Source organism: Ctenopharyngodon idella, chromosome 2, assembly GCF_019924925.1.
Source record: "Ctenopharyngodon idella isolate HZGC_01 chromosome 2, HZGC01, whole genome shotgun sequence".
Classification (NCBI taxonomy): domain Eukaryota; kingdom Metazoa; phylum Chordata; class Actinopteri; order Cypriniformes; family Xenocyprididae; genus Ctenopharyngodon; species Ctenopharyngodon idella.
Genome location: NC_067221.1, coordinates 902,818 through 916,136, shown reverse-complemented (window position 1 = coordinate 916,136; position 13,319 = coordinate 902,818). Strand labels below are relative to the sequence as shown.

General features: G+C 35.0%; 1 protein-coding gene across 1 annotated transcript in view; it reads left to right on the top strand.

Moving 5' to 3' along the window:
- Positions 1-13,319, top strand: part of LOC127504736 (NACHT, LRR and PYD domains-containing protein 12-like) — a 595,457-nt gene that overhangs the window by 374,149 nt on the left and 207,989 nt on the right. Inside the window, exons 85-88 of the mRNA XM_051879684.1 lie at positions 2,419-2,592; positions 2,997-3,170; positions 10,118-10,288; positions 11,635-11,808. Of these exons, the coding sequence (XP_051735644.1) occupies positions 2,419-2,592; positions 2,997-3,170; positions 10,118-10,288; positions 11,635-11,808 (693 nt within the window). The remainder of the gene's footprint in view (positions 1-2,418; positions 2,593-2,996; positions 3,171-10,117; positions 10,289-11,634; positions 11,809-13,319) is intronic.

Here is a 13,319-nt window from a genome sequence, read left to right as displayed (position 1 = left end):
TTCTAACATTTACAGATGGAGAAAATGTCTCTGAAATGTAAGTTATGCACTGAGGAAATTATTGGATGTCACTTTAGCTTAAAGATTATAAATATAGACGTTTCCACCAATCGCTGCACAAGTTAAGGTTACGTATGATGACGAAAGCACGTTAGTGCTAGCCCTCCCGGACCCATAGAGAATGCATTGCAGTGCCTGCAGTTCAAAACAAAAGTTTTTTGAATGGAAGTCTATGGGAGCACTCGGGGCAAATCTCAGCCAGAGTGAAATCGCCCAAAAAGAGGTGGTGCTCCACAGAGCGTGATTGACGCTGATTGGACTATAGCCTATATCCAGAGGAAATAGAACAAACAGCCTAGAAGTGACAGCTAGCGTAACACTGTGGTTAAAAAAATATCTGTCCCTTTCTCACTTTGGTGGTGCGTCGCCCTATTGCCCTGATGAAGAAACCGCCCCTGGAATAGTGAATGAGGGTATAGGGGGCGATTTCAAACACGGCAAAGGAACCAATCAGAACATGATACATGAACAGGGGAACACATGACAAGATCACATGAAGAGCAAGACTGTGAGAAATGTAAAAAAAATAAAAGACATGAAAACATAAACTAAACTGAACCTAGAACAGACGTGACACTGCCTCACAGTGCAGCACTAAAGCAAATGAACTACCTTTTCCAAAACTTGTTTGATTCTCTTCTGTTCAAGGAAATAATTTTATTCCTTAATCTGTTAATGTTTATTCATTATTCATTGTTCATGTTAGTTCACAGTGGATTAACTAATGTTAACAGAAAACTTTTGTATTTAAAACTGTTTTAGTAAATGTTGAAACTTACATTAAGGTTATTAAATGCTGTTCTAGTATTGTCCATCATTGGTTCATGTTAACTAATGTAGTTCATGTTAACAAATGAAGCTTATTGTAAAGTGTTAGAGAGTAGACAATGTGTCTGAAAACCAGGGTTGGGGAGTAACGGAATACATGTAACAGCGTTATGTAATCAGGATACAAAAATCCAGTAACTGTAATTCATTACAGTTACGTCAAAGAACATAGTAATCAGATTACAGTTACATTTTGAAAAAAGGGGGGATACTATCAGGATTACAATCGTTTAATTTAAAACTAAATAAATCATTATTTTGCCATTATAACACATATTAAGAGATGCTTGATTATACAGTATTTCCTGGTTCTGTTGCCGCCGATGACTCACGTGAGCCACCCGCTGGTGCATGCGCAAATAACACTCGTCTACAATCTCCTCAGATGCAGATTGAATCACTGCTGCTAGTTGAAACGATGCTGCCCGCGGGGAAAAACGCTTTCAATTCATGGAAATTTCACTGCTATTTTGTTTTCAAAGAAGAAAATGCAAACAACATGGTTGTACAGTGCAAACTCTGCCTTCCAGCTACAAAAACACTTTCTTTATCAAAGGACTAAAAAATAATCTGTAATACCAAACTGTCACCACTAGATGTCTGAATAGCCCTTTACATATATATATTCAGGGCTGTGTGTTCCCAAGTTGTGGAAATGAGACATGATTGCTTAGTTTTAATAGGTTTTAAAAGTAACCAAAATGCTAAACATTAAAATTAAAGCAGAACAAACATAAACAGAAATGTTTGATCCAAGCTTGTTCAGTTTGTTTATGATCTGATGTGACTTTTATATTTTAAAGCTCTAAAACAACAACAACGGTAATAATATTGCAATAGATAATTTATCAGATTTGTAAAATATTTTTATTGTTGAGACCCATTCAAAAGTATGGAACGTTTAAAAACTTGCAGAAATTGAGAAGAAATAATTAAAATTAAATTTAAAAATGCAATTTATTTGTAGTAAAGTTGATTTCACCCAACACCCCCCCCCCCCTTTATATATACATATATATATATATATATATATATATATATATATATATATATATATATATATATATATATATATGTGTGTGTATGTGTGATCTTGAAGTAATCCAAAAGTAATCAGATTACATTACTTTCATATTGTGGTACTTGGATTACATTACTGAATACTTTTTTTATGAAGTAATTTGTAACTGTAACGGAATACATTTTAAAGTAACCCTCCCAAGCCTGCTGAAAACAACCGACATAAACACATTTGTCCCAGTGATCAAACCAAGAGTGACATTGACACGAAAGAACCTTAAAGATGATATGAAATGAATGTGTAAACTAACATAAATAGATCGACGATTTCAACCTTTGTATTGTTACAGTGTCAGTAGTATATTTAAATGAACAATGTGTAGTCTTTCTCCATGTTTTTGCTCCTGGATATCCCTGTTTATTTGTCAGCAAAAGTCTGCTGGATGAAGCTAAACATGTTAGTTGATCATCATAGATCTGAGTCATTGTCTTTTCTCTTTCTGTCTTCAGTCTGAATAGATGCAGAATTACAGAGAAACAGTGTGTCATCCTGACTTCAGCTCTGAAATCAAACCCGTCACACCTGAGAGAGCTGAACCTGAGCGGGAATAAACTAGGAAACACAGGAGTGAAGCACCTATGTGACGTATTGAAGGATTCACACTGTAAACTGGAGAGATTGAGGTCAGTAACATTCACATACAAGAATCAAAATGCTGAAAATCACTTTATACACTTTATTCTCAATATCTCACAGTGAGTCTGAGTTGAAGTCTGGACTTTAATTAGTCCATTCCCAAACTTTAGTTCCTTATTTTTCAGCCATTTTCAGGTTGTTTGTTGTGGATCATTCAGATCAAAGACTTTCACACCTGTACAGTTTTAGATAATTGAAACCTTGAAAGTGATGTTGATGTCTAACATATTACAGTTCTCTGTGTCGTTTGTTTGCCTCCATATTCAGTTGTCAGTTTTTGCAACTAACTTTCAATACATTTGTTCAAAGAACAAAATAAAATTGACTTTAAGGATTTATATTGTTGAGGTTGAACTGATTAATCAGCTGAATGTTTTCATTCCTGTTCTAGACTCTCTAACTGCAGTGTAACAGAAGAAGGTTATAAAGCTCTGGCTTCAGCTCTGAGATCAAACCCTTCACACCTGATAGAGCTGGATCTCACAGGAAATGATCCTGGACAATCAGGAGTGAAGGAGCTCGATGATTTACTACAGGATCCAAACTGTCAACTGAAGACACTGAGGTGAGACGGGATGAATTAATACAAAATGAGTTATATGCAGGCTAAATATTCATAACAAATATATTATTTTAGTTATAGAATAAGCTGGAGAATTTGTTGCATCAAAATGATCAAGATCAGATCAGATGCTGCAGGTTCTGACATGATGATGATAACCGTCAGCACAGTTTAGTTGTGGTACAAGCTACAGGTCAAATAGACATTATGGGTCAGTGTATGTTCTTTGTAAGCAATAAGGTACTGGAGGCTAGTGCTGTATCATGAATAAGTCACGGCTGAAGGGCGTTGTTAGGCACGACGCGAAGCAGAGTAACCCCTTCAGCCGTGACTTATTCACGATACAGCACTAGCCTCCAGTACCTTATTGCTTTAGAAAACGGTTACCACACAATACAAATATTAAAGCCAGAAATATGTATAAATGAAACTTTCATGAAGTAAACTGTTTCTGAAAGCCTTCCTTCCACTGGAAAAAAATAGTCCCTGACCGTGAACAGCAACAGAGCTTACAGTACATTTTCATGCCATTAGATGGCGGCAAAGACTGTCTTTATGAGTGTGTCAGTCAGTAGTGAAGACTTTTATATTGAAAAGACTGAATTGTTTTGAAAACAGAACAAGACGCAACTGACAAATACTTTGACTAGCGCTGTTAGTCACATGAAAACCCCTTAACTGTTAAAAGGACGAAATGATACATCAGACATTTAAACAGATTTTTTATTATGTATGGAAGCACATGTGTTGCAATATTCAATTTAAAATGCAATATGTAAAATGGCAATGAATTTCTGTATTTAAATTTACATTTTCCATACTATATGTGCAATGTCTGGAGCAAAATGATCATTCAAATTCAATAATATAATTTACATTTACTATTTTCTACACTAGATTTAACATAGAATTTAAACATATATTTTAACACTTTATAAGTTGCAAAATTAAAATTAAAATGTATTACAGAAATTATTATATATGTTTAAAATGTTCAAGCAAAAATTGTAGCAAAATGAGCATTTAAATGTTATTTTTTTAATTGCATTTACACTCACAGTTAAGACACTTGCGATTGCATTTTCATTAAATGTCCCGCAAAGAATGTAACAAAATTCAATGTGGATTTGAAAATGCATTTCGAGTCGATCACGTCTGCGCCCCGCCCTGTCAATCACTGCATCAAGGCGGGGCCAGGTGTTGTCAACATGGCGGCAGCAGAGCTAAGAAGAGCGAGGCATAAACTGATGAAGCTGAGCAAGAACAGAGAAATGTCAGTGTTCCTGATAATTATGAACGTCCGTCAGTCATAGAACCAGTACGTTATTAGAAGCATAGATATTTATGGTTAGGACGACTCGTAGAGAACGTGCACCTTATCGTGAGGTGAGCGCGCTCGCGTGTCTGTAAAAGTGCTGAAACAGTCGCGTCGATTGAGCGGTGCTTTACAACATAGAAATAATCTTAGACAAGCTGTCCGAGATTATTGCTTGCTCTGTCAGTATGGTTGTATGTTTTTCTCTTTTTATCGTTCTGAATATTGTTTATGCATTATTTATAGGCCTATTAATAAAACGATGTGTAGTCAATATGGATGCTAATGAGTGTTATTCATAGCCTAATAATAATAATAATAATGATAGTAATATTAATAATTTTGTTCCCAAAAAATAACTCTGTCTAACCCCATCTTTCACATCTCAGAAAGCACTTTGGTCTGATGTGAACAGGTGCTGGTGGTGTGATGGTGTGGAGGATATTTTCTTGGCACACTTTGGGCTCTTTAGTACCAATGGACCATAAACACGGAGCGTTCTTTAGAACTTCTGCAATAATATAAACCAGCAAAAACTTCCCGTGAAATGTCACTTGCTGATGTGTCGGTATCTTCAATGTCCTGCAGTAGCTTTAACAGCATTAATAGTGTAATACTTAGTTTGTAATCAGAATATAGTCACTTAATTATATAGTCAGGCTTAGCGTTAATTTAGTTATTCAAACATAAGACAACATTAAAAAGACGCGACCCTCAGTGTTCCTCTTCAGCAAAATTCAAGTCGATCTGTTTTCACACTTGTAAAAAAAAAAAAAAAAAGTCAACACACTAAAATTAAGGATTATAAATTAAGGATTTATTGTGCACTTGGATTCATTGAACAAAATGAAAGCTTGTGCTGCACTGACTGACAGCTTCAGTAAGGGAGGGAGAGCGCGGTTTTCTGTGTAATTCGAGCACAAGAAAAGTTATTGTTTTTCATGAGACTTTGTGAGTACTTTATACTTCACCTTGACAACATTTATTTTTAAACTTAGAGATTTTATAATGTTTAATATTTATCCAAAAGCAAAACGTGTGGAAAAAATATTACAGAAATATCTAATATGAGCTCCTCTGTTGCCATCTGCTGGTTAAAGTGGTAATTAATGTGCTCTTTATTTTTAAATGATAGTGTTTTCTATCAAATGTTGGATTTCCTACATCTTGAAACGTTCAGTTTTACAAATGGGGACAATCTCAGAAGGATGAACAAATAATGTTTGTGGTCATCACATTAAAATAACATTTGAAATGCTGGAGAAATGTTGCGTGTGCGTGTCCAAATACAGACACCATGTTTCTTATTCAAACGTTCCCATTATCTTTATTGCAATCAATAAAACTGGTTTATTGGCAAATTAGGTAAGTGTGATAACTGCATTAAAATATAAATACAACATTAAAAAAGGCAACCATTGATGATGGTTTTGTGTCGATGTACAGCGAGTACAGAATGATCAGCTAACAGTTCACCAGAAATGCCCAAGCTGCAACCAGGAAGTAACCGTGCATATGGTCAGTTGAGCATCATTTAAACACCACAGCCTACCCGAGTATTGTTGCTGACCATGTCCATCCCTTTATGACCACATTACCATCTTCTGATGGCTACTTCCAGCTGGATAATGCACCATGTCACAAAGCTCAAATCATCTCAAACTGGTTTCTTGAACATGACAATGAGCTAAACTCATGAGCTCAACAGTCTCCAGATCTCAGTCCAGTAGAACCTTTGGGATGTGCTGGAAGTTTTGTGGCATGATCGCTTTTGTACAATGATGAAAAACATTAACAGCTGAGAAGTTTTAAATAAAATGTTCATAAATAAAATTATGTAAAATGAAATGGTTTCATAGAAAAAGGAAAAAAATATATTTAAAGGGGTCATGAACTGCGTTGTTTTGTTTTATAATGTTTCCTAGGGTGCACTTATAATGTTAGTATGATTTTTACATCCAAAATTGTGATAATTTAGAAATAAAAGGCATTTTTCCTACCCTGATTTTAGCCCTCTGATTTGAACACTCTGTTTTAAGGGGCGTGTCTGCTGTGAGACTTCAGTGTTAACGCCCACTGCTGTGATTGGCTAACATCTTTGCATTTGAAATAGCCAAGTATTACTCTCTCTTTTAGCGCATTTTTACTATTACAGCTCTCAAGATTAACTAATCGTGAAAAGTGCTGCATTTAGATCTGTTGCATTATATTGAGATCATGGCATGAAAGGTTGCAGAAATGAACACTGTAGCTGATCACAGACATGTTGTTGAGAGCATGAAAGCAGTGATCTCGTCATTGAAACTCAATTTATGCACACTAACAAATATTTTCATCATAACTAACAGTGCAAACGTGATATAATTAAGAGATTGGTCGAATAAAATGGGAGTTTTGCACGTGTCCAGAACTCAGTCACTGATAAACTTGCGCTGTTTAATTGACAGCTTCAGCGCTCGCTGCTCCAACGATTACAAAGGGAGCTTTCTTTGATCGCTTTCTTTATATAATTTAATCACAGTTTAAATAACAGATTATTTTCATCCTACTAAGAGAAACAACGCAAGTTGACATTTAGTCACGGGTTTGATTTACTGACACACAGACAAAGAACATCTGACTGTACATGAATCATTAATATCAGATCAAGCATTAGAATTAACACAGTTACTTACATGTTGCATTACTGTCGAGTCCAGGCACTGCACAATATTTTGTAATCCTCAACGACATGTTTATTGCTTGGTAGCTCGATCTGGTTTAGCACCACATAGGCCTATGTTATTTACCTATTACATGTAGGTGGGGCTAAACAGGCAGTGATGAAGTAGGCGTTGATCTTCTTCTGCAGAGGCGGTGCTTGTTGCCCTTTGACGTCATAGATCCCCACTTTGAAAATCCTGTCGTTCGCTGGGTCTGGTGTCACTAAAAGCTGTTATTGGACTAACAAGGAAGTTTTCAGCTCTGAAACTTACAGGATATTCTTATAGTATGATGACCTCTTTATGTCAAAAGCTCAAGGAAAATTTGATTGATTCGGTTATTCTAAAGGCATGTAAAAAAAAATAACAAAATATATACAAATGTTGTCTTTGGGGTCAATATGACCCCAATTGAAAATGAAAGGGAAATGCGAAAAAATATGATTTTTTAATTTTTTTTTTAATTTGTCAAATAAAATCAATAAATCCGGCATAAATCCAAAAAATTTCATACCACAACGAAGGCCTGGTTCTGGAGCACAAATGCAATGTGGAATGAACATGACCACTCACACACACACGTGCGTGCGCGCGCACAAACACACAGAGGGGTGTGACTGCAATAGAGAGCATTTTTATAGAAATTGGCAAATAAAATAAATAATTCATGCAAAAATCAGAAAATTTTCACACATAAATGAAAGTCTAGGACTAGAGCAAAAAATAAATGTGAAATGAACATGATCACTCACACACGTGCGCGCACACACACACACACAGGGGTGTGACTGCAATAGAAAGCATTTTATAGAAGTTGGCAAAAATAAACAAAAATTCCTGCATAAATCTGAAAATTTCACACATAAATGAAGGCCTGGGACTAGAGCACAAAAGCACTGTGGAACGAACATGATCACATCAGCACTTTTACAGACACGCGAGCGCGCTCACCTCACGATAAGGTGCACGTTCTCTACGAGTCCTCCTGACTATAAATATCTATGCTTCTAATAACGTACTGGTTCTATGACTGACGGATGTTCATAATCATCAGGAACACTGACATTTCTCTGTTCTTGCTCAGCTTCATCAGTTTATGCCTCGCTCTTCTTAGCTCTGCTGCCGCCATGTTGACAACACCTGGCCCCGCCTTGATGCAGTGATTGACAGGGCGGGGCGCAGACGTGATTGACCCGAAATGCATTTTCAAATCCACATTGAATTTTGTTACATTCATTGCGGGACATTTAATGAAAATGCAATCGCAAGTGTCTTAACTGTGAGTGTAAATGCAATTAAAAAAATAACATTTAAATGCTCATTTTGCTACAATTTTTGCTTGAACATTTTAAACATATATAATCATTTCTGTAATACATTTTAATTTTAATTTTTGCAACTTATAAAGTGTTAAAATATATGTTTAAATTCTATGTTAAATCTAGTGTAGAAAATAGTAAATGTAAATTATATTATTGAATTTGAATGATCATTTTGCTCCAAACATTGCACATATAGTATGGAAAATGTAAATTTAAATACAGAAATGCATTGCCATTTTACATTTTGCATTTTAAATTGAATATTGCAACACATGTGCTTCCATTATTATGAACATAGGACTGATCTGAAGGAAAATGGTAAATCTGAATGCAGGTATAAACTCGCTCACTCGATCTCTTTCTCACAATACTCTTCTACATAATACTGTGAGATTCAATGAACAATATCAACTGAGAACATACAGTTTATGTTGCTAAGGGTGTTGTCTAGTGATACACAGAACCGTTGGGGGAAGCGATCATAGCTGTGTTTTATCGTGAATAAAACAGCTATTGACCAATCAGAATCAAGGAATGAATTGAGCAGCACCTGCGCATTTCTGGCTTACTTCAACACAACCACCACTAAGCCACAAATAAAGATGCGCTGGTTTGTTTGCTTTGAAGGGAACAGAGCAGACCCAAGAAACATAATAATGTGGGGTAAATAACCCCAGTGTAAAACAGAAAGAACCACCTCACGATAATGAGCAGACCCTGGCCAGATATACACACTGATTTTGCAGCAGCGATTAAAATGAGTAAATGACCTTTGAAACTAATGTTACGCTTCAAATAAAGATGTTATTACATTGTTGTGCCAGTAGGTGGCGACCAGTGACTTTTAAAATGTACTTGATAGAGATTCGTTCAAAAACTCTCGACAAAACAAGTCTTCATTCATTCATTTCAAAGACGTTTTTCACAATGAAATCATGTAAAGTAATAATTATTTTATAACATTTTAGACATTTATAAATAGATTTATAACATTAAATAGAACATTTTGTCAGAACCTCAAGAAAATTACGATATTTTGTTTAGTTGTCTAATGCTTTGTTTTCAGATTCGTGGGAGAATCGTGATCTGTGTTAAAAAAAATCTAGATAAATTATGTTTAAAAGAATCTATAATATATTTGGCATCTAACTTATACTATTAGCACTGTTTCTAATATTAAAATGTACAATCATAAAGACTAGGATGAAGTCTCTATGCATATTAACAAGGCTTTGGGACAATCATGATGCATTATAATCCAGATTCTGAAATCCTGGTGTGTTTGCATCCCTGTTCTTAAAAGCCAGAAAGATCTCGAGGCCTTAATTTCACACTCTGTATTCATACTGAAAATCATGATCTAGTGAGCTTTTGTCCTTCTGCTCTGTGGGACGTTTCTGTTCTTATGAGTTTGCTTTAGGACTGAGTGTCGCTCTAGTTTCTTTTAAATAACTCTATTACACTTTGTTTTCAAGTATTTATATATTTATTTGTGTATTTAAATGTTCAAAGAAAAGTGTTACATCTAAATAACTAACTAGAGCTTGTCTTATCAATCATTTTTGTAATGCAACACACATTTAGTTGAGAACTGAATTGTCTCTTCTGCAGGTTTTTGAGTCCTGCTGCAGATGAAGCCTGTCAGTATGTGAGTGGAATTGTGGGTAAAAACCCGTTACTCCTGAGAGAGCTGAATCTGAGTGAACATGAACTAGGAGACACACGAGTGAATCAGATCGCTGCTCTACTGCAGGATAAACACTGTCGACTCAACACACTGACGTGAGTATTGTTCATTTATTTATAATATTACATTACTTTTAATTGTGATGTTACTGTAGCTGATAATAATATTTCCTCACTTGTTTGAGTCAGAGCAGTTTTTCTCAGCGTCACACAGAGCCACAACAATGTAAAGTAATACAACTAAACAGGCAATTAAACACACAATTAAAACGTGACATCAAGCTTTAAATATTTGACTAAGACAGTTTGATCATGGGTCAATAATTATTTCAGTTCCTGTAGAGGGAGATCAATGGTTTTCTTCCAGAGCTTAGAAACTCTTCAAATAAGTGATAGATTGAAAAAACAGCTGCACTATAAACACACAGATGTCTTTCCTAACTTTCACAGGTTAGTTCTGTCAGGGATGGACACTCGTCACTGTCGTGGCAAACTCGATGTCTCTCTGTGATCCTTCAGTTCTGGTCTCAAAGAAAGCTCTCAGAGTCGAAGTTTCAGCTCTCAGGAGTTTTAGTTTACTGTTAACTTAAAAATCCCGTACAGTGTTGTTGTAATGATGTTTTTCAACATTTTCCTTTGCCATGAGTTTAATGTACAACTTTTAGGTGCTTTCTGCATACAGTTACTGTCTTGACCTGTTTTTTCTTAATGCATCAACACACAGACTACTACTGTGCAATTTCATAATGACATGGTTTGAAATTAACACTCGTCAAATGCGGGTAAAAATCATCTGTAGCGGGTGACGATGTGAACGAGCCAATTCAGCATGTTATGTTTCACAAATTATGATCACTCAATTTGCTGGTGAAGTTTATGTAATGTGCGAGTCAATATGAATATTAAATATTAAATATAGCCGAATTAAGCAGCAGAACTAGCACTAGAACAGACGTGACACTGCCTCACGGTGCAGCACTAAAGCTAATGAACCTTTTCCAAAACTTGTTTGATTGAAACTTACATTAAGGTTATTAAATGCTGTTCTAGTATTGTCCATCATTGGTTCATGTTAACTAATGTAGTTCATGTTAACAAATGAAAGCTTATTGTAAAGTGTTAGAGAGTAGACAATGTGTCTGAAAACAACCGACATAAACACATTTGTCCCAGTGATCAAACCAAGAGTGACATTGACACGAAAGAACCTTAAAGATGATATGAAATGAATGTGTAAACTAACATAAATAGATCGAAGATTTCAACCTTTGTATTGTTACAGTGTCAGTAGTATATTTAAATGAACAATGTGTCGTCTTTCTCCATGTTTTTGCTCCTGGATATCCCTGTTTATTTGTCAGCAAAAGTCTGCTGGATGAAGCTAAACATGTTAGTTGATCATCGTAGATCTGAGTCATTGTCTTTTCTCTTTCTGTCTTCAGTCTATATGAATGCAGGATTACAGAGAAACAGTGTGTCATCCTGACTTCAGCTCTGAAATCAAACCCGTCACACCTGAGAGAGCTGAACCTGAGCGGGAATAATCTAGGAGACTCTGGAGTGAAAAACCTCAGTGATCTACTGATGAACCCACAATTCAAGCTGGAGAAACTAGAGTTAGTATCATTATACTGTACAGCAGTTACAGTGAGATTGAAGTTTATTTATTTTAAGACAGCAGAGCTTATGTTTCATTCTTTATAGCACTGCACTTTCTGGATTTTACCTATTGGTCACATTTTTTTAATCTAGTAAGTAATTGTTTAATTTTCAGCGTTTGATATGATGTACTGTAGGGATGGGCATCTTTCAAAAATATTGCATTCGAATATTTGGGCTCATAAAAATCAAATATTTGTTTATTTAAATGACGTTTAACGAGAAAGACGTTTTTTATTTTTTTTTATTCATCAAGATTTTGTTATCGTTTATTTATTTATTTATTTATTTTTTATTTTTATTAATATTAAACATTTGCTTACAAAGTACAAAAGTGCAAAAAGAGCCGGAGGTTCAGGGACGGCCAAACATTACATCACATTGAAAATTAGAGGAAAATAAATAAATAATATAAATAAATAAATGAGGAAATATCAATTAAATAGATCATATAAACATAACAATCCTCCCCACAAAACAAAATAATCTTAAATAAAAAAAAGTGAGCATACATTCAAAGTTTTACTGGCCTTTTTGTTCAGGAAGATAAGGATTTAATATAGATCTTAACATCTTCTTGAACGTGAGAAGAATGGGAGGTCACTTTCATAGTTTTACATTTGTGGATAAAGTATTTTGCAAGCAAAAAAAAATAAATCCAAACAAGACATCCTTGAAATAAAGCTCAAAGTCTTTATATATATAGTCTACAATGAACTGGCAAATGTCTTGCCAAAGTTTTCTTGTATGATCACAATACCAGAAAAGATGCAAGAGAGTTTCTGGTTGTGAATCACAGAAAGTACAGTTCACATCTATACTTAATTTCAATTTAGACACAATGAAGGTTTTTACAGGATAGTACAGATGAATAAGCTTAAAAGAAATCTCTTTGACCTTATTCACCAGAAGATACTTGTTAGGAAGAGTCCAAACCTTCTTCCACAATATATTTTCCACTAAATTGTTCCATCTTGAAACGACATGAGGAGTGGAAACCCAATCATGAAGAAAAAGAAAACGAATCTCTCTATTATTTTTTACTGCAGATTTAAAGCATATTCTGCCTACATACCTGTCAGCCGGGTCTGGGAGAGGTATTTCAGAACTTGACAAAAAACTATTACAGCCCTTAAATAACATAATGACACCATTAGGGATAGCACCAAATACAATGGCAAACTGTTTTGGAGTAACAGGAATATTATAATGAGAAAGAAACTCTTGGTAAGTAAATAAGTAACCATCCTGATTAAATAGTTGACTAACCCGATTGATCCCATTCTTAAACCAATTTTCAAAAAATAAGGACTCATGTTTATAACAAATATTCTTATTATTCCAAATGAAGTAATTGGTTGGAGAAAAATTGTGTTTGAAAATCATAGACCATGCCAAAAGTGCTTGTTTGTGGAAATTGGAAAGAGCAACAGGGATCTTCTCAATGCTGAAGATACACATCAAAAGA